Below are 25,630 nucleotides of genomic sequence, written 5' to 3'. Positions count from 1 at the left end.
ACCTCTGGAGTTGATAGAAAGATTAAACAAAATAATATTTCCAAAGTATTTAGCAGTGCCCGCACATAGCAAAAGCTCAATACATGTAGCCTTGTACGACAAGGCTCCCACTGTGAATGAGGTACTGTGTTGTGGCTAGGTGCCGTCAAGTCGGTTCCGACTCATAGCGACTCTATGTTGAACAGAATGAACACTGCCTGGTCCTGTGTAAGACACTAGAAATACCAAGATGAGGTCCCTGCCTTCAAGAAGCTTACAGTCAAGTGGAGAATTGTCCCACTTCCTAATTTACGTATCTGACATTGTGTTGTGTCTAACAGGGTAGCTGTCCAATTTTACATTTTACAGTTCAGTTCAGAAATGTGTACTTTTTAAAACCTAAGGTCCAAAAGAAGCCCTGGTGGTGCAGTAGTTAAAAGTTCGGCTGCTAAATAAAAGATTGGCAGTTTGAACCCACCAGTCGATCCTTGGAACCCTCTGGGCCAGTTCTACTCTGTCCTGTAGAGTCCCTATGAGTTGGAATCGACTCCACGGCAACGGTTTTTTTGTTTTTTTTAAGGTCCAAAAAGTGTTAATAATAGAAGAGTTTAGTGAAGTTGCAAAGCTTTTTTTAATTGCCGTTTTGATTTGTTTTTGATATCTCTGAATATTTTTATAATTTTTATTATTAATTTATATTCTGTTAGCCTAACTACACGGAATAAGAGCTTTGTTTTCTCCAAATGTTGTCAACATTTCCGTGAATTTTTCTGCTTCAAAAAAGTGTTTAGTGCAAGGTTTTTTGTTTTTTGTTTTTTTTTGGAGAGGTGTTTATACTTTGTGTGTGGTTTTATCATTTGGTTAATTTATTTCAAACAGATCTTTCACCCAGTTTGATTATTTGAAACGTTTTATCTTTTAAAGAAGGCATTTTGGAAAACTGAACTACAAGACCAGAGATATTAAAATATTTGACACACAGTGAACCAGATAGTCCCTAATGTTCAAGCCATTCCAAATATGTATATATATTGGGGAGCATATATTACAAGTTTTATAGCAGCTAACCACAACCTGAAGGACGTAAAAGGTACAAGTTAATCCACCACTGTAATGCCATAAAGCATGAAATATCAGAATTCAAATAAGTAAAAGCCTAGGGAGAAAATAGAAATATGAATATACTAAACATAATTATATGTGATAAATATAGTTTATATAAAATAAATCCTGTGTATATGTACAGTAAACCATCATAACCATAATAGTTTAAGTATATAACTGAATGTGTGTGCGTGTATACAAACAACAGAATGTGGAAATTATCAAATGATATCATTAATATCGCACACAAGTAAAATTTTGCTGAAGACAGTTCAAAAATAGTTGCAGCAGTATATCAACAGGAAACTGCCAGAAATTCAAGTAAGATTCAGAAGAGGAAGTAGAGCCAAGGATATCATTGCTGATGTCAGATGGATCTTGGCTGAAAGCAGAGAAAACCAAGAAGATGTTTACCTGTGTTTTATTGACTATGCAAAAGCACTCGACTGTGTGGATCATAACAAATTATGGATAACATTGCAAAGAATGGGAATTCCGGAACACTTAATTGTGCTCATGTGGAACTTGTACATAGACCAAGAAGCAGTCACTCAAACAGAACAAGGCGATACTAACCCCACCCAAACCCACTGCCGTCGAGTCGATTCCGACTCATAGCAACCCTATAGGACAGAGTAGAACTGCTCCATAGAGTTTCCAAGGAGCACCTGGTGGATTCGAACTGCTGACCTTTTGGTTAGCAGCCATACCACTTAACCACTACGCCACCAGGGTTTCCAAGGGGATACTGCATAGTTTAAAATCAGGAAAGGTATACATCAGGTTTGTATCCTTTCATCATGTTAATTCAATCTGTATGCTGAGCAAACAATCTGAGAAGTTGGACTATGTGAAGAAGAACAGGCTTCAGAATTTGAGGAAGCCTCATAAAAACAACATGTGATATGCAGATGACACAACCTTCCTTGCTGAAAACGAAGAGGACTTGAAGCAGTTACTGAGGAAGACCAAAGACCATAGCCTTCAGTATGGATTACACCTCAACATCAAGAAAACAAAAATTCTCACAGCTGGACCAATAAGCAACACCATGATAAATGGAGAAAATATTGAAGTTGTCAGGATTTCATTTTACTTGGATCCACAATCAATGCCCATGAAAGCAACAGTCAAGAAATCAAACAATGCATTGGGCAAATCTGCTTCAAAAGGAAGAGGTAAAACTATCCCTATTGGCAGATGATATGATCCTACACATAGAAAATGCCAAATTATCCACAAGAAAGCTACTGGAACTAATAGAAATTTTCAACAAAGTGGTAGGATACGAGAATAACATTAAAAAATCATTGGAGTCCTCTACACCAACAAAGAGAACTTCGAAAAGGAAATCAGAAAATCAGTACCATTTACAATAGTCCCTCAGAAGATAAGAAAATACTTAGGAATAAATCTAACCAGGGCTGTAAAGGACTGATACAAAGAAAACTACAAAACAATACTGCAAGAAACCCAAAGAAACATACATAAGTGGAAAAAATACCATGCTCATGGATAGGAACACTAAACATTGTGAAATGTCAGTACTATCCAAAGCAATCTACAAATACAATTCAACTCCAATCCAAATTCTAACAGCATTCTTTAAGATGAAGAAACTATTCACCAACTTTATATAGAAAAGAAAGAGGCCTGGGTAAGTAAAGCATTACTGAAGAAGAAGAAGAAAATGGGAGACCTCACACTACCTGATCTTAGAACCTACTCTACAGCCATGGTAGTCAAAACAGCCTTGTGCTGGTACACCAACAGACATATAGACCAATGGAATAGAATTGAGAACCAGGAAGTAAATCCATCCCATTTACAGGCAGCAGATATTTGACAAAAGGCTAAAGTACATTAAATGGGGAAAAGACAATCTCTTTAACAAATGGTGCTGGCATAACTGGATGTCCATCTGTAAAAAAAAAAAAAAAATTTAACAGTATTCATACCTCACAGCATACATAATAAAAGTAAGTCAAAATTGATCAAAGACCTAAGGATAAAACCTAACACAATAAAGATCATGAAAGAAGAAACAGGGACAACACTAGGGGCTGTAATACCTGGCATAAATACAATACAAACCGTAACTAACAATGCACAAACACCAGAAGATAAACTTGATAATTGGTGGCTCCTGAAAATTAAACACTTATGCTCATCAGAAGACTTCACCAAAAGAGTAAAAAGAGAACCTAAGGACTGGGAAAAAAAATTGGGCTATGACATATCCGAGAAGAATCTAATCCCTAAAACCTACAAAATACTTCAACACCTCCGTAACAAAAATACAAATAATCCAATTAAAAAAATGGGCAAAGGATATGAACAGACACTTCACCAAAGAAGGCATTCAGGCAGCTAGCAGACACATGAAGAAATGCTCACAATCGTTAGCCATTAGAGAAATGCAAAACATAACTACAATGAGATACCATCTTACCCAGATAATACTGGCAGTAATCAAAAAGTAGAAAACAGTAAATGTTGGAGAGACTGCAGGGAGATTGGAGCTCTTATGCACTGCTGGTAGGGATGTAAAATGGTATAGCCATTTTGGAAAATGATATGGCACTTCCTTAAAAGCTAGAAATAGAAGAACCATATGATCCAGCAGTCCCACTCCTAGGAATATATCCTAGAGAAATAAGAGTCACCACACGAATAGACATATGCACACCCATGTTCATTACAGCATTATTCCCAATATCAAAAGATGGAAACAACCTAAGTGCCCACCCACAAATGAATGGATAAACAAATTATGGTACATAAACACAACAGAATACTATGCAAAGATAAAGAACAATGATGAATCTGTGAAACATCTCATAACTTAATAAGTAACTCACAAAAGGACAAATACTCTAGGAGACGACTATTATAAAAATCCATGAAAACGTTTACACACAGGACAAAAAAATCTTTGAAGGTTACCAGGGAAGGGAGGGGTGAGGAGGGGAAATAACTAACTAGATATTAGACAAGTGTTAACTTTGGTGAAGGGAAAGACAGCACAGGATAAAGGGGAACAACTTGACCAAGGCAGTCATAGAAGCTTCATGGATACATCCAAACACCTTGAGGGACCGAGTTGCTGGGGCTGAGGTCTTGTGACCATAGTCTCAGGGGACATCTAGGTAAATTGGTATAACATAATTCATAAAGAAAATGTTCTACATCCTACTTTGGTGAGTAGCATCTGGAGTCTTAAAAGTTTACAAGTAGCCATCTAAGATATATCTATTGGTCCCGTACCACTTGGAGCAAAGAAGAATGAAGAAAACCAAAGATACAAGGAGAATATTAGCCCAAAGGACTAAAGGAACATATGAACTACAGCCTCCACCAGCATGAGCCCAGAAGAACTAAATGGTGCCTGGCTACCAGCACCAACTGCTCTGACAGGGGTCACAATAGAGAATCCTGGGCAGGGCAGAAGAAAAATGTGGAACGAAATTCTAACTCACAAAAAAAGACCAGTTTTACTGGTTTGACAGAGACTGGAAGAACCTCCAAGACTATGGCCCCCAGACACCCCACTTACTCAGAGCTGAAGCCACTCCCAAAGTTCACTTTTCAGACAAAGATTAAAACAAAAAGAAAACCAAACCCATTGCTGTAGTTGATTCTGATTCACAGCAACCCTATAGGACAGATTAGAGCTGCCCCGTAGAGTTTCCAAGGAGCACCTGGTGGATTTGAACTTCCGACTTTTTGGCTAGCAGCTGTAGCTCTTAGCCACTAGGCCACTAGGTTTTCCTGACAAAGATTAGACAGGCATGGTATAAAACAAACAGTAACACACATGAGGAACAAGCTTCTTAGTTCAATTAAATATAGGAGACCAAATGGACACCTCCTTCCCAAGATGAGAAGGCAAGAAGGGAAAAGTAAACTGATGAATGGACATGGGGAACCCGGGGTGGAAAGGCAAAGGGGGAAAGTTCTGAAACATTGTGGGGACTGCAAACAACTGTGTATAAATTTTTGAATGAGAAACTAACTTGCACTGTAAACTTTCACCTAAAGCACAAAAAAATTCTATTTTAAAAAATCTGCTTCAAAATACCTCTTTAAAGTGTTAAAAAGCAAAGATGTCACTTTGAGGACTAAGGTGCACCTGACCCAAGCTGTGGTATTTTCAATCGCCTCATATGCATGGGAAAGCTAGACTATGAATAAGGAAGACCAAAGAAGAATTGATGCCTGTGAATTATGGTGTTGGTAAAGAATATTGAATGGACTGCCAAAAGAACTAACAAATCTGTCTTGGAAGAAGTACAGCCGGAATGCTCCTTAGAAGCGAGGATGGCAAGGCTTAGCCTCACATACTTTGGACATGTTATCAGGAGGGACCAGTCCCTGGAGAAGGACATCATGCTTGGTAAAGTAGAGGGTCAGCACAAAAGAGGAAGACCCTCAACAAGATGGATTGACACAGTGGCTGCAACAATGCACTCAAACAGCAATTATTGTGAGGATGGTGTAGGACCAGGCAGTGTTTCATTCTCAACAACACTTAACGACAACAACAAATGTATATATATAGGCGTGAGATGTCAAAACAACATTAATTAGTGGGATAAGAAGGAGCCATGAAACTGGGAATTCTAGAAAATAAACACTTCAAATATCTTCCCTGTAAGTAGGCCTCAACTTAAACCTAGTTTGACTGATTTATTCCATTTGTGTTTGCAGAGAGTGGAGAAGAGCATTGTGAGGAGAACTAGTGTGACTTTCAGGTAGCTTGCCTCCATCTAGAATATCTTGTTTTCCTCCCGTTTGTACTTTCCTAGTCAGTCTTTGCATTTTCTGCCTTCAAAACATAAAATATATGACCCTAGACACAGATTTGACATGGACCAAATGTTACATCCCAGAAATTCTATAGCCCATGTGATACTTCCTGAAAATTCTGAATTCCTGGCTATCTTGTAGCAGCTCCCCAACTTCGTTTCAAGCAGGGCAGATTTCTCTGTCAGGGGAGTGTGACGGAGGCGAGCTTGTGTCCTCTCAGCTTTTGAAAATTATATATACTTCGAGGAGATCTGGGACAATGGTAAAAAAATATCAGAAATTACTGTATTTTTACGCAAATAACGCACATCTTCTGTGTTTGTTTTCCTGCCATGCCCTCTCCTTGCGAGACCCCCTCACAAGTGCCACCATGCCAGTCCTCTTCCACATGTTGCTGTAAAAAAAAGTGGCATAGTAGGCTTATGAAAACACTCCTCAGGGGGAGGGTACAGCTGGCAAACAGAGCAGAAGTCACGCGTTATTTGTGTAAAAATTTGGTAGGCCTTGAAGAGACAAGCTAAGCCTTAGCATTCAGTTACAGGAAAACTAAGAGAAAATTTGGAATAAGTTAAAGATTTATCCAACACAACAATCAAATCTGGAGAGGTAGAGGAATTTTTTTTTTTTTTTAAAGGGAAGAATGAGTACTAGAAGTCTCAATGGATTTTTAATGGCTAATTTTTTGAAGGTAGATTGCCAGGCCTTTCTGCAGGGACACTTCTGGATGGATTCGAACCTCCAGCCTTTCAGTTAGCAGCCACCACTGTATGTACCACCTAGGGACTCCATTAATAAGGAGCTATATAATGGTTGGTTTTATACTCTGAGAACAGTGAATGTAAAAAAAGCCAAAAGAATGAATGACACAAGGTGTTTGAAGTCTTTCCCAAATTTAAGTTTAGAAAAAAAAAAAAAAATGTTAAGTTCTAAAATAAGAATTTTATGGAAAGAAGGCTACCAAGTTATTCCAAGTATTTCTTGAACTTCTTCAGTGTGAATGATCATGATTTCTTTCTCCCTGTAAAGGTGGATGTGCCAGGGAACCAAAACATATAGCCACTCTTATAACTCAGGACTCTCAGGGGATTGACTTCTCTTCTGAGACCAAATTAGACTTTTAGAATTAGTGACAACCAATGTTTCTCATCATTTTCAGGAGTCGTGCAGAAATCAATACCCTACAATTCAAAAGTCAGGAGCAAAGCAAAATAATACAGGTTTAGTGAACTTAAAATGCAGACTCTCTACCAGTTGGTAGAAATGGTTTGCCCACATTGAATCTTACCTCCTCTGTATCTTGAATACCCATGTGCTTAACACATGAGCTTTGCTCTTGACTGAGTTCATATAAGAAAGTGTCACATTCCTGGATTTTATCAAACGGCCTCCTCCTCAATTCTGAAAGTTGCTTCTTTCACTCCATTCTAATGACCGCTGAACAGTCAGTACCAGCAGGAAAAAGAAAATGCTGGCTATGTTAGAACTTTCCTTAGGTATCTCCATGTGAACTTCTTGTAGACAAATTTCACTAGTCTCCTCTTTCAGGGTGCTGACATTAGAATTATAACCATCAAGTCTTAATTGCTTAAGATCCTTCTTTTTAAAAACATTAAAATATCCATGTGGTAGGTAAAAAAAAAATGCCCCCCCAAGATGTCCTTGTCATAATCTCTGAAATCTGTGAAGATGTTACCATAGATGGCAAAGGGGATTTAAACTGCAGATGGAATTAAGATTGCTAAACAGCATGTAGGGAGATTATCCTGGATTATATAGGTGGGCTTAATATAATTGCAAGGGTCTTTAAAAGTATGAGAAGGAGGCAGAGAAGGTGATAGTGATGCAGTGTGACAAGGACTTGACCCACCCTTGCTGGCTTTGAAGATGGAGGAAGGGGACCATGAGCCAAAGTATGCAGGCAGTTTCTAGAAGGTGGAAAAGGAAAGAAAGTCTCCCTGGTTTAGTCATCTAGTGCTGCTATAACAGAAATACCACACGTGGATGGCTTTAACAAAGAGAAATTTATTTCCTCACAGTAAAGTAGGCTAAAAGTCCAAATTCAAGGCGTCAGCTCCAGGGGAAGGCTTTCTCTCTCTGCCAGCCCTGGAGGAAGGTCCTTGTCCTCAATCTTCCCATGATTGAGGAGCTTCTCAGGCACAGGGACTCCGGGTCCAAAGGACACACCCTGCTCCTGTTGCTGTTTTCTTGGTGGTATGAGGTCCTCCATGTCTCTGCTCGCTTCTTTCTTTTATATCTCAAGAGATTACCTCAAGACACAATCCAATCCTGTAGGCTGAGTCCTGCCTCACCAACACAACTGTTGCCCATCCTACCTCATTAACATCATAGAGGCGGGATTTACAACCTACAGGAAAATCACACAATACCAGGAATCATGGCCCAGCCAAACTGATCCACACATTTTTGGGGGAACATAATTCAATCCTTGACACTCCCCTAGGGCCTGCAGAAAGGAGCGCAGCCCTGCTGACATCTTCATCTTAGTCCAGTGAAATCCCTGTGTTGTACTTCTAACTTACAGTCTATAAGATAATAAATTTGTGTTGTTTCAAGCAACTAAGTTTGTGGTAATTGGTTACGGGAGAGAAAGAAAACTAATACAATCTGGTATTGAATTTAAACTAACGATACCTCAAAGAGACCAATTTCTCATTTCTGAAAAGCAAAAAGTTCCAGTCTCAGAATAAGTAAAAGGTTTGTACAAGGAGTGGCCCACGTTAATCTCAAATGCCTCTGGTTCCTCTGCTGATGGTGTGCCATCGCCATCACATAGACGTGTGACTGACGATAAAGGAAATGTGAAGACGTGCCTGGTAATACAAATACGTATTTTATGGAAAATTCAAAATACCACGACTCTGTTCTTGGGTTAATTCTTAGAAGCTCGTTCAGTACTAAAACCAGCAGTTAAACTAGCGGTCTTCTTCCTACTAGTGCACCTGGGTCCCTTGCATAAAATAAATTAGAAGACGGCCTTAGTGTTTACAGACGTTCTGCCTAAGCCTTTGTGTAATTTAGCTTTCATGTGACCAGGTTTTTTTCTTTTTCTTATCAAATTTTAAAGTAAAAATACCTCAGGTGCTAATATCTTAATTAACTATGTGTCAGAAATTACCTAGAATGTTTATTCTCTCTTTGATCTCTGTTCTTCAGGCCATGTACATTTCTAATAGTGTAGTGTTCTAACTCCTAAAATAGTAGTAATAAGCATCATAAAGAAGGGTGGTGGAAATGGAATGTCTGAAAACTATACTTTGTCATCCACTTCCATATGTAAGCTCCTTGAGGGCAGGAATTGGTTCTTGCTGTCTTATCCCTAGGGCCAAGTACATTGGCTAGTACATAGTAAATGAAAAATCAAACCAGGTTCCATGGAGTCATTTCAAACTCATGGAAATGTTTCAGAGTAGATAATAGGTGTTCAATAAACATTAATGAATGAGTGTTAAATACATTTTTTGACAAGACAGTAATAAGTAATATCTTGAACATAGCATTGCGTTTTATAACTTATGTTACATTGTTTCATCAATACCATACAGCCATTTTATGGACTACAGCACTTGAAAGCAGTCAGTTGCCGAGGATCACTCAAAAACAAAGCAAAAATGAGTAATGGCGCTTATGGTTCATTGCTGTCCAGTTCTATTTCCTTAAATATGCAAGTCGGCATTTCCTGAAAGAGATTAAGGCAGATCTAAAAATAAATAAATAAAACAGCAAAAAACAACCTTTAACTATGCCAGAAGTATGAAAGGAATGTTTTCTTTAAAATAACATCACAACGAAAGACCAGGCCCCACAGTTTCTCTCAAAAAGAAAATAAATAAATAAATACTTTCTGTTACAAATATTTTATGTTTTCCTCTTTCCCTGATAGATACTTCTTATTCTTCAAAGAAGAATATTCTTAAGCAATTGGTTAAAACTTGTTTATTCACAGGGGAAGCGGTTATATCTAGAGCTATAGGACTAAGGTAGCTTCCACTCAGATCTGACCTGGTACTTACATACAACTCATCAATAGTCTTTGTTTTGGGGTTTCGTCTCTTTTCTGTGGAGGTTGTGAAATTCCTCCTAATAGCTGAATGACAGTTGGATTGAGATTAAACAGACAGTTAACTACTTGTTAAAAGTGCCTCGGAAGGTTTTTATGATTTACTCTCAGGCATGGGGTTAATCTCAAGGTCCTAAAGTATATACCAAAAACCAAACCCATTGCCATCGAGTCGATTCCAACTCATAGGAACATTATTTTCAGATCATTTAACTACCCCTTTTTGGGCAGTCATTTGTGCTTGGTGTGGGGCCTGCCCAGAAGCTGATGTACTGTTGGGAGGGCTGAGCAAAGGAGGAGCCTGGTGAGAACCCAGGAGGCTTGGGTGGGGCATCAGTCAGTGAATTAAAAAAAAAAAAAAAGCATCCTCAAAAGAGAGGAAACCTAATGTCTTGTCACTTGTTGCCCATTTGGTGTCTAGTTTGGTTCTAGCAGTGTTTCACATTCCCAGAAGCAGGAGATACATATGATCAAACTTTCACTATCAACAATCAAGTACAAAGTATACTATAAATCTTTGTACAAATCACTAGTTTTCACATCGGTAAGGATGAATATTTTGGACATTTGTTGACAGTACTCAAAAGTGTAACTTAGAAGCCAGTGTCTATTTGAAATGAGTAGCTCCCTGGACCATGAGTTTTCCATTTGCCATTCTATTAATGTGTTTTTCTCCCTTTCTAGCTAGCATGGCTCATCTAATCCATAGATGCTCATTCTCCCTGAGTGCTTACTAGAAATTGTTAAATAATCTTACATTTCTGCAAGAAGCATGTGATTATAATTCCACATACTCTGATAAAGGCACGTATAATGAGGGGAGAGGATGAGGAAGAAGTGGGGAGAAGAGTCAGTGTCATTGATACAGGGCTTTGTTGAGTCTTTCTGCTGAGTCTCTTACTAGTTGCTGTTGCCAGTTGCTGTTGAGTAGATTGCAACTCATGGTGACTCTGTGTGTGTCAGAGTAGAAGTATGTTCCACAGGGTTTTCAGTAGCTGGTTTTCAGAAGTAGATCACCATACCTTTCTCCTGAGGCACCTCTGGGTGACCTCTAACCACCAACATTTTGGTTAGTAGCTGAGTGTGTTAACCATTTGTACCATTTGTAATTTCTAAGTCTGGATTAATCAGAGTTTGAAACAGAGTGAAGAGAAGGGAGCTATTAGGATTGTTACTCACATCAACATAAGGCTGTGAGCATAGACAGGCAGAAATGGCATCAAGATCAAAGGCCTCAAAACAGTTAAATGGGGAAAAGACAGTCTTTTTAACAAATGGTGCTGGCATAACTGGAATCCATCTGCAAAAAAATGAAACAAGACCCACACCTCACTCCAAGCACAGAAATGAGCTCAAAATGGATCAAAGACCTAAATATAAAATCTAAAATGATAAAGATCATGGAAGAAAAAATAGGGACAACGTTAGGAGCCCTAATACATGGCACAAACAGTATACAAAACATTATTAAGAATGCAGAAGAAAAACTAGATAACTGGGAGCTCCTAAAAATCAAACACCTATGATCATCCAAAGACTTCCCCAAAAGAGTAAAAAAACTACCTACAGACTGGGAAAAAGTTTTTAGCTATGACATTTCCGATCAGCGTCTGATCTCTAAAATCTACATGGTACTGCAAAAACTCAACTACAGAAAGACAAATAACCCTATTTAAAAATGGGCAAAAGATATGAATAGACACTTCACTAAAGAAGACATTCAGGTAGCTAACGGATATATAAGGAAATGTTCACAATCATTAGCCATTAGAGAAATACAGATCAAAACTACAATGAGATTTCATCTCACTCCAACAAAAAGGCTGGCATTAATCCAAAAAACACAAAATAGTAAATGTTGGAGAGGCTGTGGAGAGATTGGAACACTTCTACACTGCTGGTGGGAATGTCAAATGGTACAACCACTTTGGAAATCAATTTGGCACTTCCTTAAAAAGCTAGAAATAGAACTACCATACGATCCAGGAATCCGACTCCTCGGAATGTATCCTAGAGAAATAAGAGCCTTTACAAGAACAGATATGTGCACACCTATGTTTATTGCAGCACTGTTTACAATAGCAAAAAGATGGAAACAACCAAGGTGCCCATCAATGGATGAATGGATAAATAAATTATGGTCTATTCACACAATGGAATACTACACATCGATAAAGAACAGTGAGGAATCTGTGAAACATTTCATAACATGGAGGAACCTGGAAGGCATTATGCTGAGTGAAATTAAAAAAAGTTGCAAAAGGACAAATATTGTAGCAAAAGGACAAATATTGTATAAGACCACTATTATAAGAACTTGAGAAATAGTTTCAACTGAGAAGAAAACATTCTTTTGTTTTGAGAGGAGGGAGGGTGGGAAAGGGGTAGTCACTAATTAGTTCGCAGATAAGAACTACTTTAGGTGAAGGGAAAGATAACACACAATACAGGGGAGGTCAGCAAAACTGGACTAAACCAAAAGCAAAGAAGTTTCCTGAATAAACTGAATGCTTCGAAGGCCAGTGTAGCAGGGGCAGGGGTTTGGGGACCATGATTTCAGGGGACATTTAAGTCAATTGACACAGGAAAATGTGTTAAGAAAACATTCTGCATCCCACTTTGAAGAGCAGCATCTGGGGTCTTAAACTCTAGCAAGCAGCCATCTAAGATGCGTCAATTGGTCTCAACCCACCTGGATCAAAGGAGAATGAAGAACACCAATGACACAAGGTAATTACGAGCCCAAGAGACAGAAAGGGCCACATGAACCAGAGGCTACATCATCCTGAGACCAGAAGAACTAGATGGTGCCCAGTCCTGACAGGGAACACAACACAGAACACCTGAGGGAGCAGGAGAGCAGTGGGATGCAGACCCCAAATTCTCATAAAAAGACCAGACTTAATGGTGTGGCAGAGACTGGAAGGACCCCAGTGGTCATGGCCCCCAGACCTTCTGTTGGCCCAGGACAGGAACCATTCCCGAAGCCAACTCTTCAGACATGGATTGGACTGCAATGGGTTGAGAGGGATGCTGGTGAGGAGTGAGCTTCTTGGATCAGGTGGACTCTTGAATCTATGTTGGCATCTCCTGCCTGGAGGGGAGATGAGAGGGTAGAAGGGGTTAGAAGCTGGCAAAATGGATGCAAAAAGAGAGAGTGGAGGGAGAAAGCAGGCTGTCTTCTTAGGGGGAGAGTAATTGGGAGTATGTAGCAAGGTATATATAAGTTTTTATGTGAGAGACTGACTTGATTTGTAAACTTTCACTTAAAGCACAATAAAAATTATTTTAAAAAATAAAAAAAAGAGAAGAAAGAAATGGCGTCAAGGTGACTAAGGTAATAGACAGGGAGAACTGGAGCTGGGGAGGTCTGGTCTGGTGGCTGCCCCAGGCTCCAGGCCCTAATGTTCAGGCTGTCAGGCTGGGACAAAGTCCTGGTGAAGTCTAGAGCTGAAGCGACCTTAGAGGGCCTGGGGACCTTAATGTTTGACAGAGTTTCTGATGGTGTGGCTTCCAGCTGACCGTGGTCCAAAGTTAACCCTTCAATGTCCAATCAACATACTTCTCCATATAGACTGAAAAATAACCCAGACATCAGGGATAAATTTGCATTTAAGAGTAAGATAATAATTTTCCGGTAACATACTTCAGTCAAACAGGCAATGTGTCTCTGAAGGCTAATTCAAGCTAGATGTGAGCCTATTGATAGTTTAATCTGCTGACACACCAAAAGCATAGCCCTCCTTTCTAATCTCTGAACACTTAGAGGTCGTGATGTACTGTATAATGTAAAAATCTGGTTTCCAGGGATACTCTAGGGCCCTTACATAATACATTTTTTCATCAATATCGTTGTGCAAGTGAATATTTCTCCAAAATACCTTAACAGAAATCAGTCATGTTTCTAAAGCAACTATAACACTGCTTTGCACCTGGAAATTTACTAGAAAAATAATATGAAATCATATGCAACAGTTAATCAAATGTAAATCCTATAACCTGAAAAATTCAGAATTTGATATTTTAATTGCTTTTTTATTTCCTTGTCATTCAAGAAAAGTGTCTCATTCATTTTCCATCTATGACACTTCAGTCAATGCCCATGCTGCCCCAGATTCACTCATGTGATAGGTGAATCTCCAAAGGGAGCAGTTGTCTGCTATCACTTGTGGCTTTGTTTAAATCTCCCTTCCCATCTGTCTTTCCACAATGCACTAATTCTTCCTTCCTAATTCCTGAAAAGTAACCAGCACAGTTTTAAATTATGTTTCTATCCAACTCAAATTGTATTTCAAATGATTTGATTAAAAATTGCAAAAAAGCTTCTTATAGTGGAACACAAACATTTGTGAAGGGGACATGCATTACTTAACCTGCGCTCAGAGCTTCAGAGGGAAATATGTTCAGTAAAGGAATTAATCACAGACTAAATCCCACCCCTAGGCCTCCTCTTCCAATTCGTCAAGGAAGTTTAAATGTGCAGTGGCCTCTCTACAATCAAATCTTAGTGACACATGCCAGCTTCTAACGTCTCAAAGAAAGCCAAGACATGTTTATTTAGTGAAGATACAAGAAGAAAAACAGCAAGTCAATATTTAAATCATCATAACAATTACATCCAAAAAAAAAAAACCAGAGGCTCGTTCATGTATCAGTCTTTAGAGCCTTTCCCTTCAATAAGTTTTTTTTCATTAAAATTAAAATAAAGAGTATTATCTTATGCAAAAGAGGAGGTTGACTGTTCTCATGTTTGTTTTACATTTGACTAATGATTTGATTAACGGATGGTGCAGGACCCTGTTGTACACAGGGTCACTATGAGTCAGAACCATCTCAAGGGCACCTAACAACAATGATTTGGTAGTTCTGGGATCTTTGAACCTGTTTAATTATTTATGCATTCTTAAAGTGTGAATGTTTCCGCTTCTGGTCGTATATATCTGAAAACAGCTTTCTCTATCCAAGAAACTAACCAATGTTTATTAAAAGTGAACTTTTATGCCTCAAACTTCAGCTTCTCAAATCTATAGGATATTTAGAGTACCCACTGCAAACAGCTCTCTAGTAGCACGAGCTGTGCTGGGGGCAACAGCTTGAGAGTGCTTCCAGGATTGAGCAGGAGCCTGCGAAGTTGCAGTAGGATGGATTTTTCCTTTTTCCTCTAACATGTCAGAAGGCATAACTTCTCTTCTCATGGCTTTTTGCCACAGGGGATGTGGTGATGTTTAATGAAATAACCTTTATAAGGTGATGTACTAGCCGTGGTTACAGCATTCAATTTCTGTCATGCTTCTCCCGTTGTAGATAGCCCACCAGACTACACAGAAAGCATTCACGGGCTTGCTAGAATATGAAACGTTAAGTCTCTGATCTAGATCATTTTAGATACTTTGATTTCGTTATAGAAATTCCTAGACAACTTGTGGAATAAAACAAATGCTAAGGCCATATTGAATTTCATGAAACTACAAGCTGAATTAGCAGAAAATAAAGATAAAATGCCTTTCTATTTAAGAACACGATGATGTTTTAATTGTTACAGCATTTGGCATGCGTAGTATATACAATCCCTGACATTCATATAATAACAAAAGAAAGTTGTTTGGGATTTTTCTTTTATTTCCTAGTGTCCCCTTTCCTGCCTCGTATTTCCACCCCCCACGCCAGCCCTGGCTTTTAGCTCTCCTCTGACTTTTCCATTCCTCTAAGAAAAACCCGGTGCGGGGAGGGTTACATGTAAAAATACCTCATTTCTATGTAGATAGGCCAAGGCCGCTTATTACCTAGCTATGATGAACAGACCACCATCGTTGTGACAACTGATGTGGGTGCCTCCGGGGTAAAACAAAGGTTTACATATTACACAAGCAATTTAACTGTTTTCTAAACATATTGCCAAGACAGTGGGAGTTGGCAGCCCACACTGTGTTTTAGGTTTGGGATACTTGGATTAGAAGTGACTGCTGATTATGAACCTTTTTATTTGTCTTCTATGAACTACAAGCAACCTAGTAACCCAGGAAGGAATTCTCCATAGCACTTCAACTTGTCTTCCGAGCCTCCCAAGATTACACACACAAATCACTTGACAAAAGTGGTGTTAAGAGTCTTGCGCATAGATAACCACACAAGACAATTGTCTTGTTCTAACCCTTAAAGAGTTCCACAGAGTGAAATGTTTTATAATCCTTTTTTGTGCAGTAGGCGCAGAAGGAAAGCAAAGAGTTTGGGGAAAGATTATCCAGAAGGAAAAAAGAGACTCTTTTGGGGTTCCAGCTGAAACACAATAAGGAACATAATTAACTTCACAATTATTTGTGTTTTTCATTTGACTGCAGGGAGGAGATGAAAGAGGCCTGTTAAGCCTTGCATTCCATCCCAATTACAAGAAAAATGGAAAGCTGTATGTGTCTTATACCACCAACCAAGAACGGTGGGCCATCGGGCCTCATGACCACATTCTTAGGGTCGTCGAATACACAGTATCCAGGTATCGATAAAATGCAGAGGCATGATTTTTTTAATCTTATTTTCTCATCATCTCATCACAATTTTTTTTTACCTAGTGTTAGAAATTATTAGCCATGAGGTGGCAATAATTAAACAATAGTCCCCACCTTGCTTAAAGCCCCATCTGCGTCTTAAGGGAAAACAGAGAAAAATGATGGCTTTGGCATTTTTCTCGATTTAGTTTCAGCTTAAATGCTTTTTCCAAAACTTAAAAAATTATCTTTTTTTTTTCAATAACTTTTATTTGCTCCACTTCAAGTATTTGTTTTGTTTTTTATGTGTCAGGTGTTTGCTTGCCTCTCTGTGTGTTATTTACTTCCTGGTGGACGCACCTTACATTTTTAAACAGTTGTGGTATTGTTTCCTCCCCACCATGTAGGAAAAACCCACATCAGGTTGATCTGAGAACAGCCAGAGTGTTTCTTGAAGTCGCCGAGCTCCACCGAAAGCACCTAGGAGGACAACTGCTGTTTGGCCCCGATGGCTTTTTGTACATCATTCTGGGAGATGGAATGATCACACTGGACGATATGGAAGAAATGGATGGGTTAAGGTAAAAGATGACAACCACCAGCCTCCTTGCCATGTTCAAAGGTTTGAAGGAAAAAAAGGGTCTGAGCCAGGGAGTTAGAGTCTCCGAATTTTATCGCGTTGATAGAATATATAACGTTGTTTTCAGTTATAAAATGAAGATCCATCTGTAGAATGTAGATTTTATACTTATAAAACATAAATTTATAAATTTTATTGTAAAATATAAATTTTATGTTTATCAAATGAAGATAAATTCAGTCAGGTGCTGATGGAATTTTTTTTTAAGTCACCGTTCAGAGATGTCGTAAACGAGTTACTGCTCTGCAGCTCTGTGCTGCGGACCTTCTCCGCTTCCGCTCAGCACGGAGAGGCAGCGCCTCGTGCTTCTGTGCAGCGGCTGCAGGTCAGCTGCCGGGTGCATCCGTGCTCCCTGGCAACACTTTGCATGATGGACTAGCATCCTCTTGGGGGACGTGAGATAAAGAGGATGGTGCACGAGGCAATGTACCCCTGATCCCACCGTCCTCAGCCTCTATAGGGTAGTGTCTTCGGGCTGCCACGTGTCTGGAACCCACTGCCCCAGGTTTCATTTCTCACAACGCAGAATTTAGAGCTTTAATAATTTTGTCTCCAGTAAGGGAATGGTTGTTTCACCCGTAGAGCGACCTTACTAGATTTAGTTTGGGTGAAATACAAAACAGAAATAAAAACTCTTCCGTTGTCCTCCAATTTCTCAGTGACTTCACGGGCTCAGTGCTACGGCTGGATGTGGACACAGACATGTGCAGTGTGCCTTATTCCATACCAAGGAGCAACCCGCACTTCAACAGCACCAACCAGCCCCCCGAAGTGTTTGCCCATGGGCTCCACGATCCAGGCAGGTGAGAAGCTTTAAGGTCAGGCGGGGATTCGGGAACTGGAAAAAGAAAGAGGGTCTCTGGGCCATCAGACAGGCAAGAAGAGGATCCAAGGTCATGTAGTGCTTCTAGCATAACACCAGGTCATTATCCAAGCGAGTACTTAACACCCTTTCATTAAAGCGTGAACCAGATTAAGAAGGCAAATTGGACAACCAAAAGGACAAATTCATGGAGAAAAATTCTCCTTAAAATTATTTTGGGTGATTATTAGATGCCGGGGGCAGTGGTGGTTCAGTGGTAGAATTCTCACCTTCCACGCAGGAGACCCAGGTTTGATTCCCAGCCAATGCACTTATCTGTCCGTGGAGGCTTTCGTGTTGCTATGATGCTTAACAGGTTTCAGCACAGCTTCCAAACTAAGATGGACTGGGAAGAAAGGACTGGTGATCTAATTCCAAAAATCAGCCAAGGAAAACCCTATGGATCCCCATGGCCTGATCACCAACTGATCATGTGAATGACAGCATTTTGTTCCACTGTGCATAGGGTCACCATGAGTTGGGGCTAGCCCAATGGTAGCTAACGACAACAACATTATTAGATTAACACTGTTAGGCCAGTATAATGAATAAGATTTCAGGCTGAACAATATAGAGAGATAATAAACCTTTTGATTTGTCTCCTTAACTCCCTCTGAATCTTAATTTCCTTATATTTATATGGGGGTAATAATAACTACCTTCCAATGATATTGTAATGGTTAAATAAAAATATACAAGTTAAGCAGGAAATACAGTGTCTGACACCTGGTAGGTGTTAAGTCAGTTACACTTCTCATCACCCTAGCTCTATGATGTTGCGGTATCAATTTGCCAAGGAGTTGGGATAAATGTTAAATACTTTTTTTCCTTGAAAAAAAATGACAAGCACTAAAGAATTTATGTTGACTGCCTGCTATACTATAACCCAGTGCTTCCGACTCTTACTATAATTAACCATAAAGTAAGGAAAGCTAGGAAGTACATGGAGTGAGAAATTTTTGGTACATTACAAAATGCTATGATGCATAATATAGAAATTTGGTGATGAATGCTTCATCCTGTCCGTGGTCTGTTATCTATACTAAGGAGCATCTGCCCACATTTATTCATTTACTAGCTAAGTTATTATTGCCATTTAATGTTTACTGAGCGTTCACTATGTGCAAGGTCAGTATTTCTCAAACTTTTTAGAGTTATAATCCCTCATGCCCTTCATCTCCCCTCCATCAAAGTCAAAGCATACAGTTCATTTCCTCTTTGGCATCTCAGCCGATCTTAAAATCTCTGTGACAGGGAATACTTAAGGTGGGTTCAGGATGTGGAGAAAACTGTCACGTTCCATTCCTATAGCTCAGAACTCACAGATGCCACCACAAAGCAGCACTTTGAAGTCAAGCAGCCTGAGTCACCACAATCCTACTGGGGCTTTCCTGAAAACTTCCTGGGGGCCCTGAACCCTCAGTGCAAAAACACAGAGTTCAGTGGGCGCTTTACCAACTGTACATGTGGCAGGATGCCTGTGTCATGAAGTGGGACCTCCTCTGGCGGCAAAGGGCTGCAGGAAAAGTAGTTGTTATTCTGCCTCCCTCCAAGAGTATTTTAAGCAGAGGAAGATTTAATAAAGCAGAAAGGAAACTGAAATAATTATTGGCTGAAAGAAGAGCTAATTTTTCTGGAACACCTTGATTCTGGGTACTGCATTAAGTATCCTGCATGTATTATCTCATGTTTGCTCATCAGCTGCACTGAGGTAGCTGGTGTTGGCCCCCTTTTATACTTTAGAAACTAAAGGTTAAAAGGGTCAAGTAGTTCTCAGTGGACCTGGTATTCAGCCAGAGCTAGCGCTCGTGGCCCACAACAACATCACCTCGGGGTGATCTGGCCTTTTCTTCCAGATTGGCTGTTTCTAGTTACAGGAAATAGATCAAACCTCTTTTTGTCATAGTTTCTGGGCTTCAAAAGAAAGGTAATACAAAAGATAGGTTCTTACCCTGTCGTGGATTTCATTGCGCCTTAAGCCACAGCATGTCTGTGTCACGATCCCTGCCTGGCATTGTGTTCTGTGAATCACTGAGTTAAAGAAAACAATAAAGTGACTGTTGCCACAAAAAAAAGGAACCCATCTTTGCCAGGTTAGGCTTATAGTCTCTTCATCATGAACGGGGTCATTTGGAACCAATGATTTTTTTTTCATCCAGTTTTGTTTAAATAATTGCTACATATGACTGTTATATCCCTTAAGACCCAGGACTTATGTTCAATTTGTTTTTATTATTTTTTAAAATTTATTTAGTGGTCCTAGTGGGTGGTTTGATTTGGTTTGGTTTTTAAGTAATGTATTTTGTTAGCCTAAAATAGTGATTCTCAACAGGTGATTTTGCCCCCAGGGGACATGTGGCAATTTCTGGAGACATTTTTGGTTGTGTCAACTGGAGGAGGGGTATTACTGGCATCATCTAGTGGGTGGAGGCCAGGGATGCTGCTAAACCTCCTGCAATATTGAGAACAGGCCCACAAAACAAGGAAATACTCATTTCAATGCGTCATGGTTAAGCTCTCCATTGCTAGCCGGAAGGTCGGTAATTCAAACCTACCAGCTGCCCTGTGGAGAAAGATGTGGCAGTCTGCCTCCTTAAAGATTACAGCCTTGGAAGCCTGTGGGGCGGTTCTACCCTGTTGCATGGGTCACTCTGAGTCAGAATCAGCTCAACAGCAATGGGGGTTTGGGTTTTTGCTGAAGTGTCAATATGAGCTGTGGTGGTACAGTGTTTAAGCACTGAACTGCTAACCAAAAGGTGAGTGGTCTGAATCCACCAGCCGTTTCATGGGAGAGAAGACCTGGCGATCTGCTTCCATAAAGATTACAGCCAAGAAAACCCTGTGGGGCATTTCTACTCTGTCACATGGGGTCGCTATAAATGAGAATCAACACACAACAGCAACAAAGTATCAATAATACCGTTGTTATTGTTGTTAGGTGCCGTCCAGTCGGTTCCGACTCGTAACGACCCCATGCACAACAGAACGAAACGCTGCCCAGTCCTGCGCCTTCCTTACAATCATTGTTATGCTTGAGCTCATTGTTGCAGCCACTGTGTCAATCCACCTCGTAGAGGGTCTTCCTCTTTTCTGCTGACCCTGTACTTTGCCAAGCATGATACCCTTCTCCAGGGACTGATCCTTCCTGACAACATGTCCAAAGTATGTAAGACACAGTCTTGCCATCCTTGCTTCCAAGAAGCATTCTGGTTGTACTTCCTCCAAGACAGATTTGTTCGTTCTTGGCAGTCCACGGTATAGTCAATATTCTTCGCCAACACCACAATTCAAAGGCGTCAACTCTTCTTCCGTCTTCCTTATCCATTGTCCAGCTTTCACATGCGATTGAAAATACCATGGCTTGGGTCAGGCGCACCTTAGTCTTCAAGGTGAAATCTTTGCTCTTCAGTACTTTAAAGAGGTCCTTTGCAGCAGATTTACCCAATGCAATGCATCTTTTGATTTCTTGACTGCTGCTTCCAAAGCACCGAGATACCAAAAAAACAAGTGCAAGCCTTTTTTCCCACATTTGTAACAACTTCAAACATTGTATTTTTCAACCTTATTCTTCTTCCAACACAAACTATTCCCAGCTTTAAACTAGGACAGGAATACAGTGATAAGAGTTTAGAGTCAATGGCTTAAGTTAAAGAGGTATTTTGGCCCCCAGATCAGGGGTGGAGGCCATAAAGACAGAGTCAGTGTAAAAGAACTTCAGTGGTTGTGGTGACCAGCTTTATTTTATTCCCTGAATGAAATGCATGTTTTCCTTTGTTAGTGCAGCAATTCCATAGATGAAATGCAAAACCAATATTCTATTACGTATTGCAAATGTGAGTTGGTTATGACACCAATTCTTACTCAAAACTCTTTACAAATGGATTATACGTGTGATATTCCGTAACAACACACTAGCAAATGTTTTAAAGTCACTGCGCACATTCATAGTGCAAGGAGATAGATACCAACACAAATTAAGAAATATCCTCCAGAGATCCTTGAATTTCAGCAAGGTAAACACATCAGGATGTTTCCTTCGGCACTTTCTAGAGGATCCAAACTGAATAACCTGTAGGATCCTCGCCAGCCCACAAACGGTTCCTGTGGCAGGACTCTCCAGTCTGAGCTTGGGAGATACGCTGGTAGGAATCATTTAAAAAAAAAAAAAAAAAACCCTCTTTCGTTGTGCAGATGTGCAGTGGATCGTCATCCCACAGATGTAAACATCAATTTAACAATACTTTGTTCAGACTCCAATGGAAAGAACAGATCATCAGCCAGAATCCTACAGATAATAAAGGGGAAAGATTATGGTAAGTAGAACTTAATTTGATGATTTTGTTTTGAGTTTTATTTTAGTATATTAATTGAAAAGGAAAAGGTTTCTACAAAATAAGCATTTGGGAAAGCATAAAAGTACTGATCTAACAACAACAACAAAAAAAAAAAACAGTAAGGAGGCAGTAAATTGCTCAGTTTTAAAAGATCCATTACTCTTCCAAGCCCTAAGGTTCTATCTGGTCAATTACCTTTCCTACAGTTTGAATAGGAGGGCTGGTGCGCAGTGGTTAAGTGCTTGGCTGCTAACCAAAAGGTTGGCAGTTCAACCCCACCAGCTGCTCTGCGGGAGAAAGATGTGGCAGTCTGCTTCCGTAAAGATGTACAGCCTTGGAAACCTTATGGGGCAGATCTACTCTGTCCTATAGGGTCGCTCTGAGTAGGAATTGACTGGATGGCAATGGGTTTGGGTTTGGTTTGAATTATGGATTGAATAAGAAGCCCTGAATTGTGCCCTATAGGTCCAAAAAATGTAATAGACCTTCAAATGTTATACTCTGCTATCATGAGAATCAAGATGATAACCTCTATTTATTTAATAAAATAAGCGAGAACTAATCTGAACATCTTATACAGAGAAAAACCAAAAGCGTTAAAGGTAAGACAGTTCTCAGTACCCAACTTGCAATTCTCAGCAATTAGGAAAAATATAAGTGTTTCAAATAAGAATGTAATTTATAAAAAGGCATTTATTCTAGGGAAACCCTGGTGGCAAAGTGGTTAAGAACTAGCCCAAAGGTCAGCACTTCGAATCTACGAAGTGCTCCCTGGAAACCCTATGGGGGCAGCTCTATTCTGTCCTGTAGGGTGTCTATGAGTCAGAATTGACTCCACGACAACTTTTTTTTTTTTTTTAATTATTCTAGAGAACACAAAGTAATATACTAGTAAAAAAGATGTTATTCACCCAAGTCATGGAAATGGGACATTTAAACATTATTCTTAGTAAGTTGATTACTAGGGTGTTTAGAGGCACATATGAGTATAAAGTTGGATACTAATGAAGTCCAAAGCACTCAATATTTTTCAGTGTTTTAGTATTTTTTCCTTTTGAAGGAAGCAATATAATATTCAGGGAACCTAGTAAATTAAGATTATTAAATAGATTGCTTCTCCTATTTACTTATTCAGTACAGATATTTATTTAGCTTCAGGAATCAGGCAGCTGTGTTAGTTCATGTGGTATTCAGTTATTTTACTTTATTTTTTTTTTTTCAGGTATTTGTGTGTGTGTGTGTGTGTGTGTGTGTGTGTGTGTCCATCTTATAAAAGCCAAACTGAAAAATAATGTGGTTTGAAAAAAAAAGAAATCTAATGAGTCAGTAGCCCAGTGGAATTTTGGCTGCGTCTGTAGATTCAACAAAATTCTATGATCAGATTAACTGAAGTTAAGCTGAAATTCATTACAATATTGATAGCCCGACATTTATGGGTTGAACAAACATGTCCCAGGCGCTCATTACATGCCAGACCCTGTAGTAAGCACTTTATAAACTACACTCATGTCATTCCCAGAACAACCCGATGTGATAGGAACACTTACCGGCCCCATTGTACAGATAAGAAAACTGAGGCACAGAAAGGTTCAGCATCACACAACATAAAGTGGCAGGGTCAGGATTTGAACCCAAGCAGTCTGACTCCAGAGTCTATGACCTTAATCATTCAATTATGTTGCCCTACAGTGTGATTGGTTATTTAAAATATCTCATCTTTTCTACTTTTTTTTCTATCATATTCACCATAATCATGTGGGACTTTAAAATGACCCCTTTTCCACAAAAGCCTTTACCTAAAATGCTGCCTGTTGATAGTGACTTGTTTGGTATTAAATATGTAAAGCAATTTTCAGATTAATTTGCAGCTGGCTTTAGATCTTTTTCCATAGCAACTAGCATGCATGTATTCAAGTATACGATGACGTGCCTGGAAAGATTGAGAAACGTGACCGTACACAGAGGGAATTATTGGAGTAGACTTTGTTAAGCACACAACTTCTGTAGTCAAAACTATAAAAATATTTTAAATGAAGATAACTCTTGACTAAGTGCCAATATTTGTAAATACACAATAAATGTGATTTTAAAGATCTTTTACATATTATGCCTGTGTTTTCATTAAAGTGTGAACTTTAAAACATTTTCTATCACTTGGGAGAGCTCTGGCTTGCTTTACTAAATAAATGCACAAGCATTTCTACCAAAAAAATAGTCAATATTTAAAAAAAGTCTTTTTTTTAAGTATTTTGGTTCTAAAACAAATAACCATAACCTTCAAAATATTAAGATTCTAATTTAAGTTCATTGAAACCGTGCTGTATCTTGGCAGTTATAATAACAGCAAACATGTGCAGAGCATTCTCATTCCGATACTATTTAAGCAAAGTGAGAAGTTATTTTCCCTAAATATCTACAGCAACCTTCCACCTCCACCTCTTGCAATGCGTTTCAGACTTAAAATAGATAAATAAATAATAATAATTGTTACCTGGTCTGTACTTTTACTTTCTGAAAATATGTTTCATTTGATCTAATGCTGTATTTTTTTTTTTTTTTTTTTTCTAGAAAGTGAGCCATCACTTTTAGAATTCAAGCCATTCAGTAATGGTCCTTTGGTTGGTGGATTTGTTTACCGAGGGTGCCAGTCTGAGAGACTGTACGGAAGCTACGTGTTTGCGGACCGTAATGGGTATGTCTCCTGATATCACTGTCTGATATACCACATGACATAGCCATTGATTAGTTTTGCCAAATTGCAAATGATTGTCTCCCTTTGGGAGTCAGGTTTGGGACACACATAAATAATGTTTATTTTTAGTACTAATTTTATGTATGGTGGTTTATTTGAGAAACTCCCAAAGAGATGCTCTTTTTAAAAAAAAAAAAAAAAAGGCTTCATGAACTTAATAAAATAGTTTTTAAGGTCAGAAAAGTCTTCAGATGAATTTTTTATAATATTTAGATTTTTCCCTTCATCCTTAACAAAAGCTTATTGTGAAATGAGTCATTTGAAAGCTACTGCTTTATATAAGTTGAATAAATATTTTAAAAATTCTTCTTGGAAGGCCGAGAATTTTTATTGTTGCCGTATTTACAGGACTTTGGGCAAGAGAACTGAATTTGTCTCTCTAGGTAGGAGTACTACATAATTACATTTTAGCAGTCACGTTGTGGATAATTACAGGAAAATCTGTGTCAGGGCCCGAATGAGAATCTTGTTTCCCAAGTTGCTGGCATTCAGGCATATTGCACAGCTTATATGCTTGGTTGCTAACAAGAACTAGAAAAGTGTACTGACCCCATGCTCTTCCCCTGTCCCTCTCTCTGATTAATAGCACA

At 39.1% G+C, this 25,630-nt stretch overlaps 1 protein-coding gene across 3 annotated transcripts in view; it reads left to right on the top strand.

The window, feature by feature from the left end:
* The window catches only part of HHIP (hedgehog interacting protein), a 118,534-nt gene that overhangs the window by 60,380 nt on the left and 32,524 nt on the right, over positions 1–25,630 (top strand). For all 3 annotated transcript variants that reach the window (XM_049905787.1, XM_049905789.1, XM_049905786.1), the window contains exons 5-9: positions 16,309–16,460; positions 16,860–17,033; positions 17,752–17,895; positions 22,146–22,267; positions 24,857–24,980. In XM_049905787.1, coding sequence (XP_049761744.1) covers positions 16,309–16,460; positions 16,860–17,033; positions 17,752–17,895; positions 22,146–22,267; positions 24,857–24,980 — 716 coding nt within the window. The remainder of the gene's footprint in view (positions 1–16,308; positions 16,461–16,859; positions 17,034–17,751; positions 17,896–22,145; positions 22,268–24,856; positions 24,981–25,630) is intronic.

The sequence above is a fragment of the Elephas maximus genome, chromosome 13 (assembly GCF_024166365.1).
Source record: "Elephas maximus indicus isolate mEleMax1 chromosome 13, mEleMax1 primary haplotype, whole genome shotgun sequence".
NCBI lineage: Eukaryota > Metazoa > Chordata > Mammalia > Proboscidea > Elephantidae > Elephas > Elephas maximus.
This window is presented reverse-complemented; position numbering and strand designations above follow the sequence as displayed.